Genomic DNA, 17,953 nt, shown 5'->3' on the forward strand with positions numbered 1-17,953 from the left:
TTGTGCTAAGCATGGTCTAAGTACTTCACTTCTGTTCATTTTAACATTTTAAATTCTAGTCCCTGTCTCCAAAGTTTTCCCTAAGTGCATCTTTAGTTTACAGAATTATTTTGTATTCTTTTCTACTTTAAAATAGTTGCTAAACTTTTTCTGAGCTTGAGATAATATCAGTAAATTTAATTTTTAGTAGTTGCACAGGTTTTTGTTGGTTTGCTAGAGATTAAAGCCAGGGCCTTTTGCCTTCTAGGCAAGTTTTACCACTGAGTTGCACCCCCAGCCCAGCTGCAGAGTATTTCTTGAAATTACTATACTGTAGTTTATTTTATTTTTAATTTTTTTCGTTTTTGTAGTTGGTACAATATCTTTATTTATTTATTTTTATATGGTGCTGAGGATCAAACCCAGGACCTTGCACATGCTAGGCGAGCGCTCTATTGCTGAGCTATAACCCCACCCCCTATACTATAGTTTATTGAATCATTGTGTTGTTTTCATTTTTTGTATGGTTTGAGAACAGTGTTTTTAAAGAAATAAAACCCTTAAAATACAGTTTAGGGGCTGTGGTTGTGGCTCAGTGGTAGAGTGCTTGCCTAGCATGCGTGACATACTGGGTTCAATTCTCAGCATCACATACAAATAAGTTTAAAAAAAACTCATCAACAACTAATAAAAAAAATTTAAATAAATAAATAGAAGTAAAAATATTGTGTTCATCCACAACTAAAAAAAAAATTTTAAAATATAGCTTAGCATTTTTCCCATTAGTTCTTAACTTTTTCACCAGCAATTTACCCTCAAAGATGACTTTAAAACACCTTTCCAGTGCTTTGTCCATTGAAATTGGGCCCCTGTTGGTACATTCTAGCCAGAACCACTACTGATGGACTGTTACCCTGGGTCCCCCTAGGTCATTTAAGCTTATCCAGAGAATGCTTTAGTTTGCCTTTTTTTTTTTTAACCACTTTATTACAATAGGATTTATATACTATAGAGTTAGCCTATATAACCTTTGCTTTCTGTTCTCTTTCTCTATATGACACAAAGAAACAAATGCCAAGTAGAGCATTTTGCCACAGAAAATATGTCTTTGTCTCTCCATGTAGTAAATGACTCTTTTCTATTTTATTTCCTAATGGTTTTCATTGTCCTGTACATTTAATGGCATTATTCAGCATTGATCTTAGCTTGAGTTTCATACATCAGTGTTTTCTGTGCTGATAGCAACAGCTTGGAGTGGTGTTTTTTGGTCAACAGAAAGGTTTGGAAATTGTTTTCTTTGAAGGCCTCTGTTCTTTTACTTGGAACTAAATTTAAGTCATTTTCAGAAGAGAGTTTAAAGATTTTTTACTTTATAAATTAAACAGATATTTACAAAATAATCTATTCCTCAACCCTGAGTAGTGGCAAACAACAATAACAACAACAAAAAAATCTAATGAGGAAATACAAAGCAGGCAAATAAACCAAAAGAAAGCCTAAGTTAGGTTGGAGAGCATCTCTGTGCCAAGATGATTAAATACTAAAGGTGGGGACACAGGTTGTATTTATGCACATTTTTAACTGGGTTGAAGGGCCTTTCAGTTCTGTATTCTAGAAAATTCTCATGATCTCATTTCAGAGAAAATAACAGGCTGACTTGACAGGCTTGTTAGTTTATTGGTGATACATCTGTCATTAAACAGCATTTAATGTATTTGGTTACTAAGTATTCAGTAAAGTTTGGATGAATGTGTGCCTAGGGAAATAGCTCTCACTCTTACCCTATTCTCTGCTCTAAATACTACAGTCTAGCTATAAAATATCTGGATTTTGAGGATTTTTTTTTTTTTTTTTTTTACAGCTGAGTATTTAAAGTTACATTCAGGTACTTTTATCATTATCATAATTTCTGCTTAATTGTTCTTTCAGCTATTCCCTTGAGCAAGCTCAAGCATTTTATTCATTTCCATTTCAACAAATGATGACTGAAGCTCCTGATGTGGCAGTCATGAAGGAACAGCAGATGCCAGGCGAAGTTCCAGCCCCAGAGCCTGCTCAGGAACCAGTACAAGGTAGCTTTCACCATAATAGTTTAGAAAATTGATATTGGATCAGCCAACTTACTTAAAAAGGGCTTAATGATGAATTTTAGCGTTAGAAAATGTGATCCACATTATAAATAGTATAAGTACTGTGATAGATTCTGGGGAATAAAGAAGAAGGATCCTGCTGTCTAGCTTCTCAGCCTTGTAAAGGAAAGTAATAAAAATAGGTTTTGTGGGCTGGGGCTGTAGCTCAGTGGTAAAACACTTGCCTTGCATGTTTGAGATACTGGGTTCAATCTTCAGCACCACATAAAGATACAGTGTGTTCATCTACAACTAAAAAAAAAATAGATTTTGCACCTCAGTACAGAAGGTGGTAAGAAGGGCACAGGGTGGGTGCTCTGAGACCAGATAGGATTGGCACCTAACTGGGATAGAGTGCTCAGAGGCACAAAGTGCTCAAAGCTGAGAAATTACCTTGAAGCACTGAATCTTCAAGGATGCAGGGTCTTCATCCCCATGTACAACAGTGTTGGGGAGATAACCGGCTAAGGGAGAGTGTGTGCCAAGGCACAGACCTGCAGAAGCATGACAGGCAAAAAACTGTGATTCTCTGTCATTGGAGTCTGGGGTGTAGTAGGGAATTGGTGAGAAAAGGCTGCATGGGGGCAGTTGAAGCTTGTGTTTTACACAAGAAGTGTCTATTCTGTCCTGAAGGTGATAGGGAACTGTAGAGCAAGGAGTGGCTTATAGTGGTTGGTATTTTAAAAATCAGTCTGGAATATAAAAGATTGAGTGGTATGGAATAAAGCAGGACTTGGAGGCATGGAGAGGATTAGAAACTGTTTGAATAAGCAGGGGGAGAAAAGAAGAAGACTGGAAAGGGTAGAGAAAGAATTAAAATCCTCAGAAAGTAGAATTACCTGGCCGTGGTTAATGGGTTTCATGTAGGGAGGGAGGGTGTGTGAGGAGTCTGGAGTAACACTTAGTCCATTTTGTATTATAACAACATACTTGAAGCTGAGTACTTTATAAAGAAAGGTTTATTTAGCTTACAGCACCAGAGGTTCAAGGACAGGTACCAGTGTCGGCTCAGCTCTTGTGAAGGCCTCGTCACAGAAGTTATCCTGGTGGCAGGAGTGCATGTGGGATGAAGCACCAGGAAGCCTTAGAGACGGGGTTCCACAGTCCCTTCCACTGGCTTCCCCCAGTTGACCTAAGGACCTTTCTAGGCCCTGCCTCATAAAGGATCTGTATCACTTCCCAACAGTACTACCCGGACCAAGCTTTTGGTATATGAATTTGGGGGGATAAAATCAAACTCTATTCAAACCACAGCAACCACTCAAGACTTCCAACGTAGGCAGGTGGTTGAAGAAAATGCCATTAACCAAGATAAAGCATTAGGAGAGGAACTTGGCTGGGTGGTGCACACCTATAATCCCAGCAACTTGGGAGGCAAAGGTTACTCTTGGCAGCTTAGGGAGACCCTGTCTCAAAATAAAGAAGGGTAGGGATGTAGCTCAGTGGAAGAGTGCTCGCTAGTGCGCAGCAGCCTCTGGGTTCACTCCCCTTTTTTATTTGAAGAGGAACCAAGAAGATTTTGGAGAAGGTCGGGTAGAAAGAGGTGGTGATTTTCTCTAGTGTAACAGTATTTGTGGGACGTGTGCCCGTGGTTTTGATTGCTGGTTCCAGGACCATGCCTACTCCACTGCGCTTTAGCTGCTTCCTACTTCCTACTGTGCTTCTGGTCAGGCAACATCAGGACTTGCCACAAGCCAGTGACAACCCTAACCCTAACTCTATCCCTAACCCTTGGATCCCTTGGAATAGGGAATGGCTGAAGCAGTGTGAGACAGAAGACAGACCACCTTGCCAGGTTGGGGAAATGCCAGCTAGGAGTAAAAGGGGGACAAGAAGCCTGAGAAACTGGGAAAATGTTCAAGAATTAAGGGTAAGAGAACCAGGGCTTCCTATTGGTAACTGTAGATCAGTGGTCAGCTAATGGTAATTTTGCCCCTGGAACATTTGGCATTGCTGGGAAACACTTTGGATTGTAAGTCTGGCAGGATGCTGCTACTGATATCTAGTGGGCTACTGATATCATGGGTGCTGTTACACATTCTATAGTGTCCAGGGCAGCCCCACAACAAAACGTTATTCAGCCCAAAAAATAGTTCAGAGCTCTTGAGAAAAACCCTCATCTTTCCTTTTGGAAAATACTGCAGCCCAGAGAGTTTATCTTCAGCACCTCAAATTTCACCTGTGTATGGAACAGAATAGGCCCTAGAAAGTCCAAAACAAGCCATTTGTGGTTTTCTACTATCAGGAAACTGAGTTAAAACATTTGCCTACATTCCTGTTTTTGTTACTTATTCTTGTACTTGTTTACTTCAGTATTTATATATTTCTTTTTATAATTTCTGTTAAAATGGTACACAGGTACTCTGTGCCCCTAGGAAGGCCAAGATGCCAAGCAAGATGGTATGGGAAGTCTGTCTATGATTGCCACGGTGGAGGGAGCATGTCCATCCCACTTCTAGGGTGAAAGAGGGGGAAGATTGTTCAAAGGAAATAAAAGGCATAGGTATACTTTTGGGGAGATAAAAAGGGTGTTCATAGGGTAGCTTTTCTGGGATCACTGCTAGAGTTTCTAAGTTAAGATTTTTTGCATCTACATTTTGGAAATCATTGTGTTTTAGAGGCTCCAAAAGGAAGGAAAAGAAAAGCCAGAACAACTGAACCAAAAAAAACGGAGGAACCCAAAAAACCTGCTGAGTCCAAGAAGTCTAGCAAGTCCCCAAAATCAAAAGAAAAGCAAGAAAAGATTACAGATGCGTTTAAAGTAAAAAGAAAAGTGGACCGTTTTAATGGGGTTTCTGAAGCTGAACTTTTGACCAAGACTCTCCCTGATATTTTGACCTTCAATCTGGACATTGTGATTGTAAGAATTTTTGTCCTTATTTGATTTTATAAACAAATTGGTGGATTAGCTTTACCTAACACTTGTCCATACAAATGGAGTTTTGCTGAAAAGATCCATTTCTTAAGAATCCTTCTGGAGGTAAATGGTGTCACCTTAACCAGGTGGTGTTACATGAGATTGTTGAAGAGGGTGGACTCTAGTTTGGGGCTGTCTGGATTAAAAAAGCCTTAACCTTCCAAAACATCAGGTGATAAAACAGGTGAAAATACCTCCCTCAGAGGGTCACAATCCAATGGCATGACCCGTGTGAATCAGTTTGGTTCTGTGATACCTGCGAGCCTCCATCAATGACAGTACTGCTTTTGAACTGGTATTTTTGTCGGTGACCATAAAAACTTCAGTGCTTGAGCTGGGGTTATGGCTCAGTGGTAGAGTGCTCACCTCCCATGTGAAAGGCACTGCTTTCGATCCTCAGCACCACATCAAAGTAAAATAAAGGTATTGTGTCCATCTACAACTAAAAAAATAAGAAAAGAATTTTTTTAAAAAAAATTAATATTTTTTTTTTAGTTGTAGTTGGGCACAATACCTTCATTTTATTTTATTTAGAGAGAGAGAGAATTTTTTAATATTTATTTTTTAGTTTTCGGTGGACACAATATTTTTATTTTATGTTTATGTGGTGCTGAGGATCGAACCCAGTGCCCCGCGCATGCCAGGTGAGCGTGCTACCGCTTGAGCCACATCCCCAGCCCAAGAATAGAAATTCATAAGTATTTTTTATGATGCTGGATTAAATTTATATTTTTAATCATTTCAGTTTTATCTACCACTGCTTCATAGAAACACCAATACTTAAGCAGAACTATTTTAAGACTAAAATGGTATAATAGTGTTATTAAGAATTGTAATGCAAAAATAAATTAATTAATTAAAAAAAGGACATAAATTTTAAAAAAGACTAAAATGTATAGTTATTTTGTTTTATAGATTGGCATCAACCCAGGACTAATGGCTGCTTACAAAGGACATCATTATCCTGGACCTGGGAACCATTTTTGTAAGTAGCTACTTTTTTTATTAATTTACTTTATTTATTTATTTATTTATTTATTTATTTATTTATTTATTTTTAGAGAGAGAGAGAGGATTTTATTATTTATTTTTTAGTCGGCGGACACAACATCTTTGTTTGTATGTGGTGCTGAGGATCGAACCCGGGCCGCACGCATGCCAGGCGAGCACGCTACCACTTGAGCCACATCCCCAGCCCCTATTAATTTACTTTAAAATTAGGTATCTTTATCAATAGGGTTTTTTTTTTCTTTTTAAAAAAATGTGCTTAAAAAGAAAGAATATGAGTAAATATGCATTCATATTTCATGTTTTCTCTGTGTGTGTATTTGAAAATCAAAGATCTGAAATGCTGTCACTGTTAACACTTTGATATTAATGGAGAGTGGGAGGGCATGAAAAAGAGTGTGTGTATGTGTGTGTGTGTGTGTGTGTGTACAGTGGTAGGGGTTGAACCCAGCAGCTGTGCCCTACCACCGAGCTGCATTCTTAGCTAAGTCTTTCTTTTTTTTTAAATAGTGAGTTTTCCTATTTTTTGTTGTTGTTGTGTTGTTGTTGTTATGGATGGACACATACCTTTATTTTATTTATTTATATGGTGCTAAGGATTAAACCCAATACCCACGCATGTGAGGCAAATGCTTCACTACTGAGCCACAACCTCAGCCCCTTCCTGTTCTCTTTTTTTTGGTACTGGGGATTGACCCAGGGGCACTTATCCATTGAGCCACATCCCCAGCCCTTTTTTATATTTTATTTAGAGACAGGGTCTCATTGAGTTGTTTAGTGTCTTGCTTTTGCTGAAGATGACTTTGAACTTGCGATCCTCCTGTCTCAGCTGCCCAAGCTGCTGGGGTTACAGGGCACCTGGTCCTTCCTATTCTTTTTTTTTTTTTTTTTTTTTAGTTGTAATACCTTTATTTTATTTATTTATTTTTATGTGGTGCTGAGGATCGAACCCAGTGCCTCCCCCATGCTAGGCAAGTGCTGTACACTGAGCCACAACCCCAGCTCCCTTTCCTATTCTTTATAAAGCAAATTTTTTTAAGTATTATCTACAGTAACAATAGGCCATCTTTGTGGCAGACAAAATATGGACTTTCCCAGATTTTTGTTGATGTTATTTCCTTGGAGAGAGAAAATCCATTGATTGTTGGAAATCAAGTTGTTATAAAATGCTATGCTTGGAGACATTCTCCAGATACTTTGCATGTATTACAAAATAGTCATAAAGACACTCATACTTACAGAGCTTTAAAACCAAGGTTTTTTGTTTGTTTTATATGTGTGTGTGAAATGCTAGGGATTGAACCCAGGGCTTTTTGCATGCGAGGCAAGCACTACTCTATCAGCTGAGCTGTATCCCCAGCCCTAAAACCAAGTTTAATTCCTGTATTGCTCTAAATTGGCTTTATATGTAAATAATCTCCCCTAACACTGCTTTTTAGAATAATAAATACAGTGGGTGCTCAGAAAATACCAGTTGATTATCTGAGTAATATTAAAAACATTATGGCAAATGATAATAATGTCTTCATGGAAATGATAAACACATTATCTCCATTATTTAAAAAAAAAAAAATTCCTGGGCTGGAGATGTAGTTCAGTGAGAGAGCAGTTACCTAGAATGTGCGAAGTTCTGGGTTCGATTCCTAGTACTGCCCCCCAAAAAAATCTTTCTAAGAAAGTTCGACTTTTAATTTTCTCCACTATCAAGGTATTTGAGTGCTTTTAGTCTCTTTGTGAATGTCTTATCCGTGAGTTATTGCAGAGGCAGGTAGTGATATCAACAGTTATTGGAAAAGAAAATAGAAAAAAGAAAGTTTCCTATGTTACGTAGCTATGTATTCTTGGACTGGCATTTACTTACCTCAGCCCCTGTGAGAAGGCGATAATGGCATCTTATAAGAATTAGGAAGACTGAGATCATGTAAAGGAATTAGGATAGTGTCCAACTTGTAGTAATTTCTCAATGCTTTTAAAAATATCCTAAATCTTTTTTTCTTTCTTGATTTCTAGAATGTAGACTAGTACATCAATTCTTTGGACAAAAGCTTTTAGCTCACAGAAATAAACCAAAGCCTCTTTTCACAGGGAAGTGTCTGTTTATGTCAGGGCTGAGTGAGGTGCAGCTCAATCACATGGATGATCACACTTTACCAGGGAAGTATGGTATTGGATTTACCAACATGGTAGAACGGACGACGCCAGGCAGCAAGGATCTTTCCAGGTAATTACATAACATTTATTTTATGGGTGGGAACTTTGACCATCTGGCACCTCACATAATCCAGGGACATCATATGGATCCAGTTCAAGCTGAGTCCAACAAGTATGTAATGTGATCTTTTGTTGAAAGCTGACTAAAGTTGGCATCTTTTAAATATTGCTATATTTATGTCTTTTACTACTTTTTAATTCAATTTTAGTAAAGAATTTCGTGAAGGAGGACGTATTCTAGTACAGAAATTACAGAAATATCAGCCACGGATAGCGGTATTTAATGGAAAATGTAAGATTTTCTTTTAAATTTTTATCTTTTTTCTGTGCTAACATTGTGGACAATGTAAATATGTTTGTATTTTATTCTAGGTATTTATGAAATTTTTAGTAAAGAAGTTTTTGGAGTAAAGGTTAAGAACTTGGAATTTGGGCTTCAACCCCATAAGATCCCAGATACAGAAACTGTAAGTCCTTAAAATTTGCATTTGTAGATCAGCTAAAGGTGAATTTTTTTTCTAACTAATTTCCCTTTTTTATTTGTGTTATGCACTTTAATTTATGTTATAAGAAAAAGCCACCCTGTATTTTGTTAAGTAATAACTACATATCAATTTAATAGTTACAAAGTAATTCCATTACCTTGGAGTTACATTAGAAAGAAAAACAATTATCAGCTAAACATCTCAATGATTGTTATTTGGCTAAAATAGTGAGAGGTATTGGCTTACATACTACATTCAGAACATATTTAATGGCATTTACTTATCAAATTCAAATGGTTTAGCTCTTATACTGGATTTGAAATAAACATGTAAATAAAACACCATCCTGATTAATGAAAGTAATTACTCCATTTATATATCTTATCCCAGCTTCATTTTAGAAACATGTAAATAGTATAGTCCAGACAACATCTAGGCAATTTAACACTTTTGTGGGGGTACCAGGGATTGAACTCAGGGCACTTGACCACCGAGCCACATCCCCAGCCCTATTTTGTATTTTATTTAGAAACAGCATGTCACTGAGTTGCTTAGTGCCTCACTGTTGCTGAGGCTGGCTTTGAACTCTCGATTCTCCTACCTCGGTCTCCTGAGCCACTGGGATTATAGGCGTGCGCCATCATGCCCAGCTCATGCTGTTCCAGACCTTTGGTTCCAAATTTGTTTCGTAAATGTAGTTTTATTTACAACTTTCAAAAAACAACCCAAGACATAGACCTACACATTGTATATATAATATTTTAAATAGTGGAGAAGCTGGTGTACTGCCAGGTTTTGGTGGAGAACTTTGAATAAAGTTTCTGCCACCTACATATTTGAACTTCTTTTTAAATTTCTTCTGTTTTCAACTTTTTAAGTATGATTGATGAGTTAGGTTTGTAGCATTGGTCTTTATTTAAATGGAGGCCCCCATTTATCTACTTGTAAAATTGTGAAAGCAAGTACACTGTGGTATGCACATGTATGGTACCACATAGTGTTCGTTAAATGCCAGATGAGGCTCAGGTACATGTCTTGGATATATGTAATCACAGAAGTGCAATAAATAAGTGAACTTGATTTGTATATTCATTAGTAGTTTTAGCTCTTTTAATAAGCTGTGAGATCATTTAGCTTTTATAATTGATTCCTTATTATTAAATACTAAGTTATTGATGTTGGTAGTGATTCTTTTTTTTTTTTTTTTTTTTTTTTTTTACGTAGTACATAATATGGAGGCCAATTTAAAACATGCAACAAGCTGGGTGCGGTGGCACATGCCTGTAATCCCAGCAGCTTGGGAGGCTGAGACAGGAGGATCGCAAGTTCAAAGCCAGCCTTAGCAAAAGCAAGGCTCTAAGCAACTCAGTGAGACCTCTCTAAATAAAATACAAAATAGGACTGGGAATGGGGCTCAGTGGTCAAGTCCCCCTGAGCTCAATCCCTGGTACAAAAAAAAAAAAAGTGCAACAAATATTCATAATCCATCAGCCCTTCTCTCTATATATATGTACATATGAGAAAGGGAAAGAATTATGCTCTTTAAAGGATGGCTTATCACCACCAACAAAAATGATAAATACAAATGTCTTTCTCTAGCCATTCCACTTCTAGAAATTTATCCAACAGGTACATTCCTATACATATTTCAAATTAAATTAGTACAAGGTTTTCCACCATAATAGTAAAAGAGTAGAAAGAGCCTTACGTCCACAGTTGGGCCCTGGTTAAATCAGTTATGAAAGTACTACTTGTGGCTATGAGAAACAAAGGGATATTCTATATGTGTTATCACAATATGGAATCTGTGATCTGCCGTTGAGTGAGAAGAGCAAGGTGCAGGAGGGGAGGCAAGAGTGTGTTATCATTTATATGTTTATTAAAAAGGATGAGGGAGATGAGTATGTAGACACCTTTGATTGTAGATTTGTGGACACCTGTGGAGCTGGCAATATTGATTGCCTTTATCAGAGGGAATTAGGTAGATAGCAACTTGATTTGGGAAGGAAGACTTCATATACTGCTGTGCCTTTTTGTCCCTTTAGAATTGTGAACCATATATTTGCTAATAAAAGTAAAAGATTGTTAGTTGATAGGTGAACATGGAGCGGGAGCCTCATTATGTTTTGTCTATTGACAACTACTTTTATTGATTTTACATGTATTTTTGTGTAGCTAAGAATCAAGTTATTATAACCCAATAAAGATAAATTTTTAAATCTCAGTATGACTAGATTCGACAGAATTGTAGGATTTCTGAAACCTAAAATTCTATGATTCCAGCTCTGCTATGTTATGCCATCGTCCAGTGCAAGGTGTGCTCAGTTTCCTCGAGCCCAGGACAAAGTCCATTACTATATTAAGCTGAAGGACTTAAGAGACCAATTGAAAGGCATTGAACGGAACACAGACGTTCAGGAGGTGCAGTACACGTTTGACCTACAGCTTGCCCAAGGTATAGTACTGTTTTCACTCCTTTCATTCATTTCATGTGTATGCACATTACAAAAGGTGTTTTGTGGTTTTAAAAGCAGATGAAACAAAGATAGTTTATCACAACCTGATAATGGACACTAGTCTCTGTTAAAATCTTCTTTTACCAAGGTTTTCCATCTACTCTGGATACTCCCAGACATTGAGGGTCTAAGGAACACTGTACCCAAAATTAAGTGTAATAGGTTTTTGCAGTTCTTAACAAGTTTATTTAGTATATGCTATAAAGAGTGTAAAGATTATAGCAAATGATGTATCTCAGCTTACGTGAACACTCAAGAAAAAGAATTATTCATGATTTCAGAATAAAACTGTTTTCAGAATTGTACAGAAGCAGTTCTAAATCCTGTTTTACCTTCTTCACAGAGGATGCAAAGAAGATGGCAGTTAAGGAAGAAAAATATGACCCAGGCTATGAAGCAGCGTATGGAGGTGCTTACGCTGAGCATCTGGGCAACAGTGAGCCATGCAGCTTCTCTGAGGACAGGCTAAGTATGTCCCCCCCACCCACTATGTGCTCCTTTCAAAGACTTGGTTTTATCAGGATCCAGGATAGATGGAGTTAATAGAAGTGGAGAGTAAATTATTGAAGATTAGGAATGGGGCTATAAAATTTTATTAAATAGTGACCAATAATTCAAGTTTATTATCTGATATTTAACTATGCAAACATTTTTATAGCTCATTTTCTTAAGTTATGAACTCTAAACCAACCTAGTTACATTTTCCTTCTTTAACAAATGAGGGGGGAAATGAGGATTTATCAGCCCTGTACTTGACAGTAAAACAAGAAACTTAAAATTATATTCAGGAAGCTTGATTAATGTTTTAATAATAAATATACATTATACTATTAAGGTTTTTACACTTGTTCACTTAAAACTTGTATATGAAATAAACTAACATTCTCTCCTTCTTCTAGCAGCTGACAGTGCCGAGTTAAGAGGAGAATCAGCTTTCAGTGACATTCCAAATGGGCAGTGGATGACCCAGTCGTTTACAGACCAGATTCCTTCCTTTAATAATCACTGTGGAACGCTGGAGCAGGGGGAAGGGAACCCTGCTTAAGAGTGGTGATTCTGGGCTCTGCCTACGTGCTGCAGTTTAATGCAGTTATCCAAGAGGTCAAACCTCGGTTTGCTAGCCGAGGTATTTTCTCAGTACTTTACTTTAGTGTGTAATTATAGTAAGAACAGTTGTGTGGTAGAATCAACTGTATGAACCTAAGTAGTTTGGAAAAAGTAGGGGTTTTGTATGAGTTTTTGTATGTGAATTAACCATCATTCCAGCTTTTTATATACTTTATTTCATTTATGAAGAAATCAGTTTTCTTCTAGAAGTTGCTTTTGATCTGCAGTTTTAAAATGCATCTGTCAAATATGTGTATTTGATTCTTAACTGTGCAAGACCTTGGCATGCCATTCTCCCTTGATGCCTAAGAAGGGCATCCTAATAATGAGTTACCACTGGTACAGAGGCAGCTGCATTGCTTTTCACACAGGAAGCTAGTGCTCAGGGGAGCCCTATTTGCTGGATTTTGGTGTAACAAAGGCTGGACTCGGGGCTCCCCAAGCTGTGTGCACTCTCAGACCTTGTTCCCTTGCCAGTGGTGAGTGTGTGGGAAAGTTGCTTTGTGGGAGAACAGCATGACCACACAGTAGAGGGCTGACCTGGCCTGACCTGACAGGCATTGAGCCCTGCCTTTGGCCCCCTCAACTCCTGTGTTTATCTCCTGGTGGGCAGACCTGTTCTGCTGAGCTGGGAGGTTCCAGAGAATGCAGTAGGCCTTTTATATTTTGTCATTCATCTACATTTTACTTAAGAGGCAGAAATTTGATAGGGCAGGAACTAAATTTTTCTGTCAGTATTTATGACCTTTCTAATTTTATCCTCCTTGGTTTTAAGGGTATAACATAGAAATATTATAAGAAATGAAGTTTCAGGCTGAGCAACAGGATGCTAGAAGTGTTGGGTAACCCTGTTTAAACTGGTGCTTTGTGTACATGAGATGTACTAAAATAAATAATATAAAATTTTTCTTGCTAGGTAACTCTAATAAGCCAATAATTAAAAAAAAAAAAAAATCTGTGCATCATTGTTTATTACCAGGACTAAGTGAACCTCCTGGAAAGAATGGTTTGAATTAAGTCCCTTTGTGATTTTCTAATGCATTTTTCATGGTGCTACAAGTAGTCCAGACTCTTAGGTCTGGTGGGTGTTAAGTCTGGGTATTCACTCCTAATCACTCTTGAATATTCAGATTTTATACGTACCCAGGGAGCATGCTGTTTTTGCAATATTTTAAATATCTTTGAGGGTTTTTTTGTTACCCCCAGGATGTTATATAGCCTGTTCTTCTATTTATAATAAGAGAAACAGATTTTTGTTGTGAGTCTTAACATGCTTTTTAGCTGTGGCAATGATGTATTTTATTTTTTCTTAAGTCTAGGTCAAGCTGTGTGGAAGTCATTCATGTTATTTAAATGATGTACTGTACTGCTGTTTACATGGACATTTTATGCGGGTGCTTTGAAGTGCCTTGCATCAGGGATTAGGAGCAACTGAATTATTTTTTCATGGGACTATGAATAGCATGTAACCAGGTCATAACTATTGTAGCTTTACAATAGAGTTCCTTATTTGAGTGGAGAAAATACCCTTTAAATTATGGCAGACTAGTAGAGAATGGGTTTGAGGATTTTCCAAGTAAACAATCATGTTTTTCATTAAACTTGACTGATGAGTAGTAAATGTTGATATATCCTGTACCTGACAGTATGAGACTTTTTCATTAAATAAGATTGAAAGATTTTTAAATTCATTTGAAAGTGATGGTTTTTACAATAAATAATACTAAGAATGGTTATTCTTGTTACAAGCCTTTTCTGAAGCAAGATTTAATGGTATTCTTTCCCCCTTTAAACCTGAGATCAGTTTATCTTCTATTATAATTAACACATAGAATAATATATGTGAGGAACATCATAAAAATCTGTGAATATTTTATTTAACAGCCATTTTAAATGTAATTGTTTTATAAAAGATAAGATTAGCACTCTATTAAAAAAATACCTGCATGTGAAAAATACATTTAGAAATTATTTTAATTTGTTGATATATTGTCATTTAGTGTTAAGCAAATTGCTGATACTTACATGGGTTTCTTTCCAGCATAATCTGGCCTTCTATAATTCCCACTTAGAGAAGACAGTCAGTGCCACTGTAGTCTAAGATACAATTTGCACACAATTTGTTTCTTACATTGTGGATCATACATATGAAACATATGTTCATAAAGAACAACAGAGTTATAGTAGGCTACCAAGGGATATCCACATTGTTACACGGGGAGTATTTTGAATATTAGGTTACATCAGCTATTGTGATTGAGTTTAAATATCCCTGCAGGGTCAGGAACAAACCAGCTTTCCCATAAGTCATTGTGAACACTGGGGAAGTCCCAGGGTTTATGTCTTCCATTCCAGTGGAGTAATTTAGCTTCCTGCAGAAAATGCTCTGAATATCTGGCATCTGGATTCCAGCCTTTATTGTTTTTAGAGGAAAATGATAGGCTTATTAGAGAATAATATTTTTACATTAAAAATTGATTACAAGTTCATGATATTATGCAATGAAGATAACTTAATATTGCCATTGCTCAGAATATTTTTTGAATACTTCCTCTTGAAGCATATTAAGATCATGCAAATATAATGTTTTAAAATATCCTATGTGGGGCTGAATGCAGTGGTGCACACCTATAATCCCAACAAGTTGGGAGGCTGAGGCAGGAAGAGTGCAAGTTTGAGGCCATAGCTCAGTGGTAAAGCATCCCAGGTTCAATCTCTAGTAACAAAACAAAATAAAAATTTCTCTGTGATGTTAAAATTTCTTTCCCATGAAAGGAATTCAGTTTGTTTTTTAATAAAATGAAAATCCATTGAGTAGAGAGAGTAACCAGTGATTCTGGTTTATGATGTTAACAACAAAGCGTGGCTTATATTATTTGTAAACTTAGGTGTGATGGCAGCTGCAGGAGACGAGCTAGTTATGTCAGTGTATTGTAGCACAGCTGGAATAATGACCAGCTTCTGGAGTCCACACGCAGGAGCTGCTCATACAGGTGAAGTATCTACTAAGTAAAGCATCTTCTCTGCACTATGACTGAAGGGCTGAGGGGCATGCAGTTTAGGTGATAAAGTGCTTCCAGCTGAATATGTTATATAAATTATTTACATATTTTTGTGGTGCCAGGCATTGAATCTAGGACCTCCCACAAGTTTTATTAATTTTACAAGTCTTAAGACTTGGTTTAGATCCAAACTTATTATTACCCATACTGTTAGCATTGCCTTCTGCACCCACAGCCCCGGAAAACCAGATCCTTTTTCAGATGATCACTGTGTAGATTGACTTTGCCAACCCTGCCTGATTCCAGAATCTTACCAAGAAAAGAGACTTCGTTTCCTTGGGAAGATTAAGTCTCTGCCTACTTATGAATAAGTTGGATCTTCTGCTAAATATAATTCATAGTCTCTATTCAGAAATCACAACTTTATGTATCGAAGCTCTGCATAGCTGATAGATCTATTTGAGGACGTTTTTCTGCACATGGAAATATGCATGTTTGACCTGTGAACCCAGCATTATTATAAATGACATCAGATGGGTCCCTGGTTCCCTTAACTCCCCTGCATTGCTCTCATGTATCTGCATATGCTCAGGAAAGTCGGGGAGGATTCTAATAATGACATATATGCAGTCTGCATGGAATCCTTGAGAAGAGACTGGCACTCAGCTTCCACAGTCACCACAGTCTTTTTTTGTGGCACTGGGGATTGAACCAGGGCCTGCTGCAAGCTCAGTGAGCACTCTGAGCTACAGGGTCTTTTTATTTTGAGACAGGGTCTTGCTAAGTTGCTGAGGCTGGTGATCTTAGCCTCCAAAGTAGCTGGGATTACAGGTGTGGACGACTGCACCTGGTTTTACAATGTTTTTCTAAAATACTCACCCAGATGTCTTATGTGCCACAAAGGGTTGATTGTGGAGTATTTCCCGTGAAACACAATCAACATTGGTGAGGTAGCCACTCCTCCTCCCAGGGAACTGCTGTAGAGGTTTTCCCTAAGAAATGGGATACAAGGGAACATTTGGCTCCTTCTCTGTTTTAAAACTTAATAATAAAAAGTTGTAAATTATAAAAGTCAACCTTAGAAAGCAATGTTAGCTTTATAAAATAATCCTAAAAACAAGTCCTGTAAAGAGGAGAAACCAAAATAAGGTTTGTCAGTGGATGAGATTCAAGTCATGTTCCTAAACTTATTAGGGAAATGTATGAGGGACTCCTTTCTCCACAGGATTGGACTCTTCTAATTTATATCATTTGAGGAAAGAGTTTTATCTCTGCCCTTTTCTTGGTCAACAGTGCCTCTGTAAGAAATCTGCCTTACGATCGATGCCCATGAAATACTTCTAACCCCTGAGCGTGCATAGAAAATTAACTGACTCATTCTCTGCGGGCACAGGAAGGGTGGTGGGCAGGGTGGCACATACTCCACATTTTTTTGCATCCACTTCTCCAGCTGCTTGGTGATTCGCTGGTGCTTCCACTCCGTCATGTTGGCAACGATCACGCCAGGATTGAAAGAGCAGGTGCTAGGGCTGATGCCAAGGTCCTTGATGGTCTTCTTCCGGTAGTCCAGGTAGCCCATGTATGTATTCTACAGAGGAACAGAACACGCATGCTTTTGACCAAGTAATCTTGTTTCTAGAAAGCAAAGCCATTATACGTTGTCTCCTGGTGTCCTCCAGTGTTACTGACCACGTCTGACTCCCTAGCTGGTTTCCCTTCGTTTTCTAACCTCTGATTGCTGATTGTCCCAAGCCACGGTCCCAGCACCTGTACCGTTCCCTCCCGACTCCATAGACAAGCCCCATCCAGTGTGTCCCTGAATACCACCTGCCCCACAGCCCTGACTTACCTCTGGCCTCCCAACTTCCACAGTGGACAACTCAAGGTTACCTTTGGGATGTTTAGTGAGGGATCCCAATCCTATCCCAAACCTGCCTCTCAATGGCACCTTTATCCTTCCAGTCACTGGAGCACATACTTCTACTTAGATCACCCCCAACTCCTGATTATCTTCTCATCCAAATCTATTAGCAAACTATTAGTCCCATCAAAATGCATCCAGAAGCTGCCCCCTTCTCATGTCCCTGTTGCTACCTTCCCATTCCTGGCCATGATTATTCTTCACTGGATTTCTCTAAGTTCCTCCTACTTTCCTCCTATCAGTGTCCCTACTTTCACCCTGTTAACCCTTCTCACTCATCTCAAAGCCTCTGCAGTGGCTTCCTGTCTCAGGAACAGTCAGAGCTGGGGGTGTATGTAGCTCAGTGGTAGAGCACTTGCCTAGCATGTGTGAGGCCCTGAGTTTGATCCCCAGTACCCTCCCCGCCCACACACACAGCCAGAGTTTCTAATGTGGCCTGCTACATCCTACACCATCTGGCCTTGGTTACCTCTCCAACTTGTGACTTTCCCTCTTGAGCCTTCTGTCACACTGACCACCTTTAATACAGCAGATACACCTTTGCCTCAGGACATTTGCATGTGCTGCTGTTCCTGAAAGGTTTTTCCCCTAAAATAACCACATAGATACTAATCTCAATTCAGATGTAAGTTCAAAGGACACCATCTCAGTGGAGCCTTCCCTGATCACACAATTTAA

General features: G+C 38.2%; 2 protein-coding genes across 5 annotated transcripts in view; one reads left to right on the forward strand and one right to left on the reverse strand.

Moving 5' to 3' along the window:
- Tdg (thymine DNA glycosylase) overlaps window positions 1-14,293 on the forward strand; it is a 28,827-nt gene extending 14,534 nt beyond the window's left edge. For 2 of the 4 annotated variants that reach the window (XM_076855030.2, XM_076855032.2), the window contains exons 2-10: window positions 1,909-2,051; window positions 4,727-4,968; window positions 5,941-6,010; window positions 8,119-8,254; window positions 8,454-8,536; window positions 8,617-8,711; window positions 11,013-11,184; window positions 11,589-11,714; window positions 12,145-14,293. In XM_076855030.2, coding sequence (XP_076711145.1) covers window positions 1,909-2,051; window positions 4,727-4,968; window positions 5,941-6,010; window positions 8,119-8,254; window positions 8,454-8,536; window positions 8,617-8,711; window positions 11,013-11,184; window positions 11,589-11,714; window positions 12,145-12,290 — 1,213 coding nt within the window. In that variant the 3' untranslated portion in view covers window positions 12,291-14,293. The remainder of the gene's footprint in view (window positions 1-1,908; window positions 2,052-4,726; window positions 4,969-5,940; window positions 6,011-8,118; window positions 8,255-8,453; window positions 8,537-8,616; window positions 8,712-11,012; window positions 11,185-11,588; window positions 11,715-12,144) is intronic. The other 2 variants (XM_076855031.2, XM_076855033.2) reach the window with 1 other exon arrangement.
- The window catches only part of Glt8d2 (glycosyltransferase 8 domain containing 2), a 30,355-nt gene continuing 26,606 nt past the window's right edge, over window positions 14,205-17,953 (reverse strand). The window contains exons 8-10 of the mRNA XM_076855034.1: window positions 16,776-16,942; window positions 16,234-16,346; window positions 14,205-14,765 (exon numbers count right to left, since the gene is read on the reverse strand). Coding sequence (XP_076711149.1) covers window positions 14,596-14,765; window positions 16,234-16,346; window positions 16,776-16,942 — 450 coding nt within the window. The 3' untranslated portion in view covers window positions 14,205-14,595. The remainder of the gene's footprint in view (window positions 14,766-16,233; window positions 16,347-16,775; window positions 16,943-17,953) is intronic.

Source organism: Callospermophilus lateralis, chromosome 4 (genome assembly GCF_048772815.1).
Source record: "Callospermophilus lateralis isolate mCalLat2 chromosome 4, mCalLat2.hap1, whole genome shotgun sequence".
NCBI classification, from domain to species: domain Eukaryota; kingdom Metazoa; phylum Chordata; class Mammalia; order Rodentia; family Sciuridae; genus Callospermophilus; species Callospermophilus lateralis.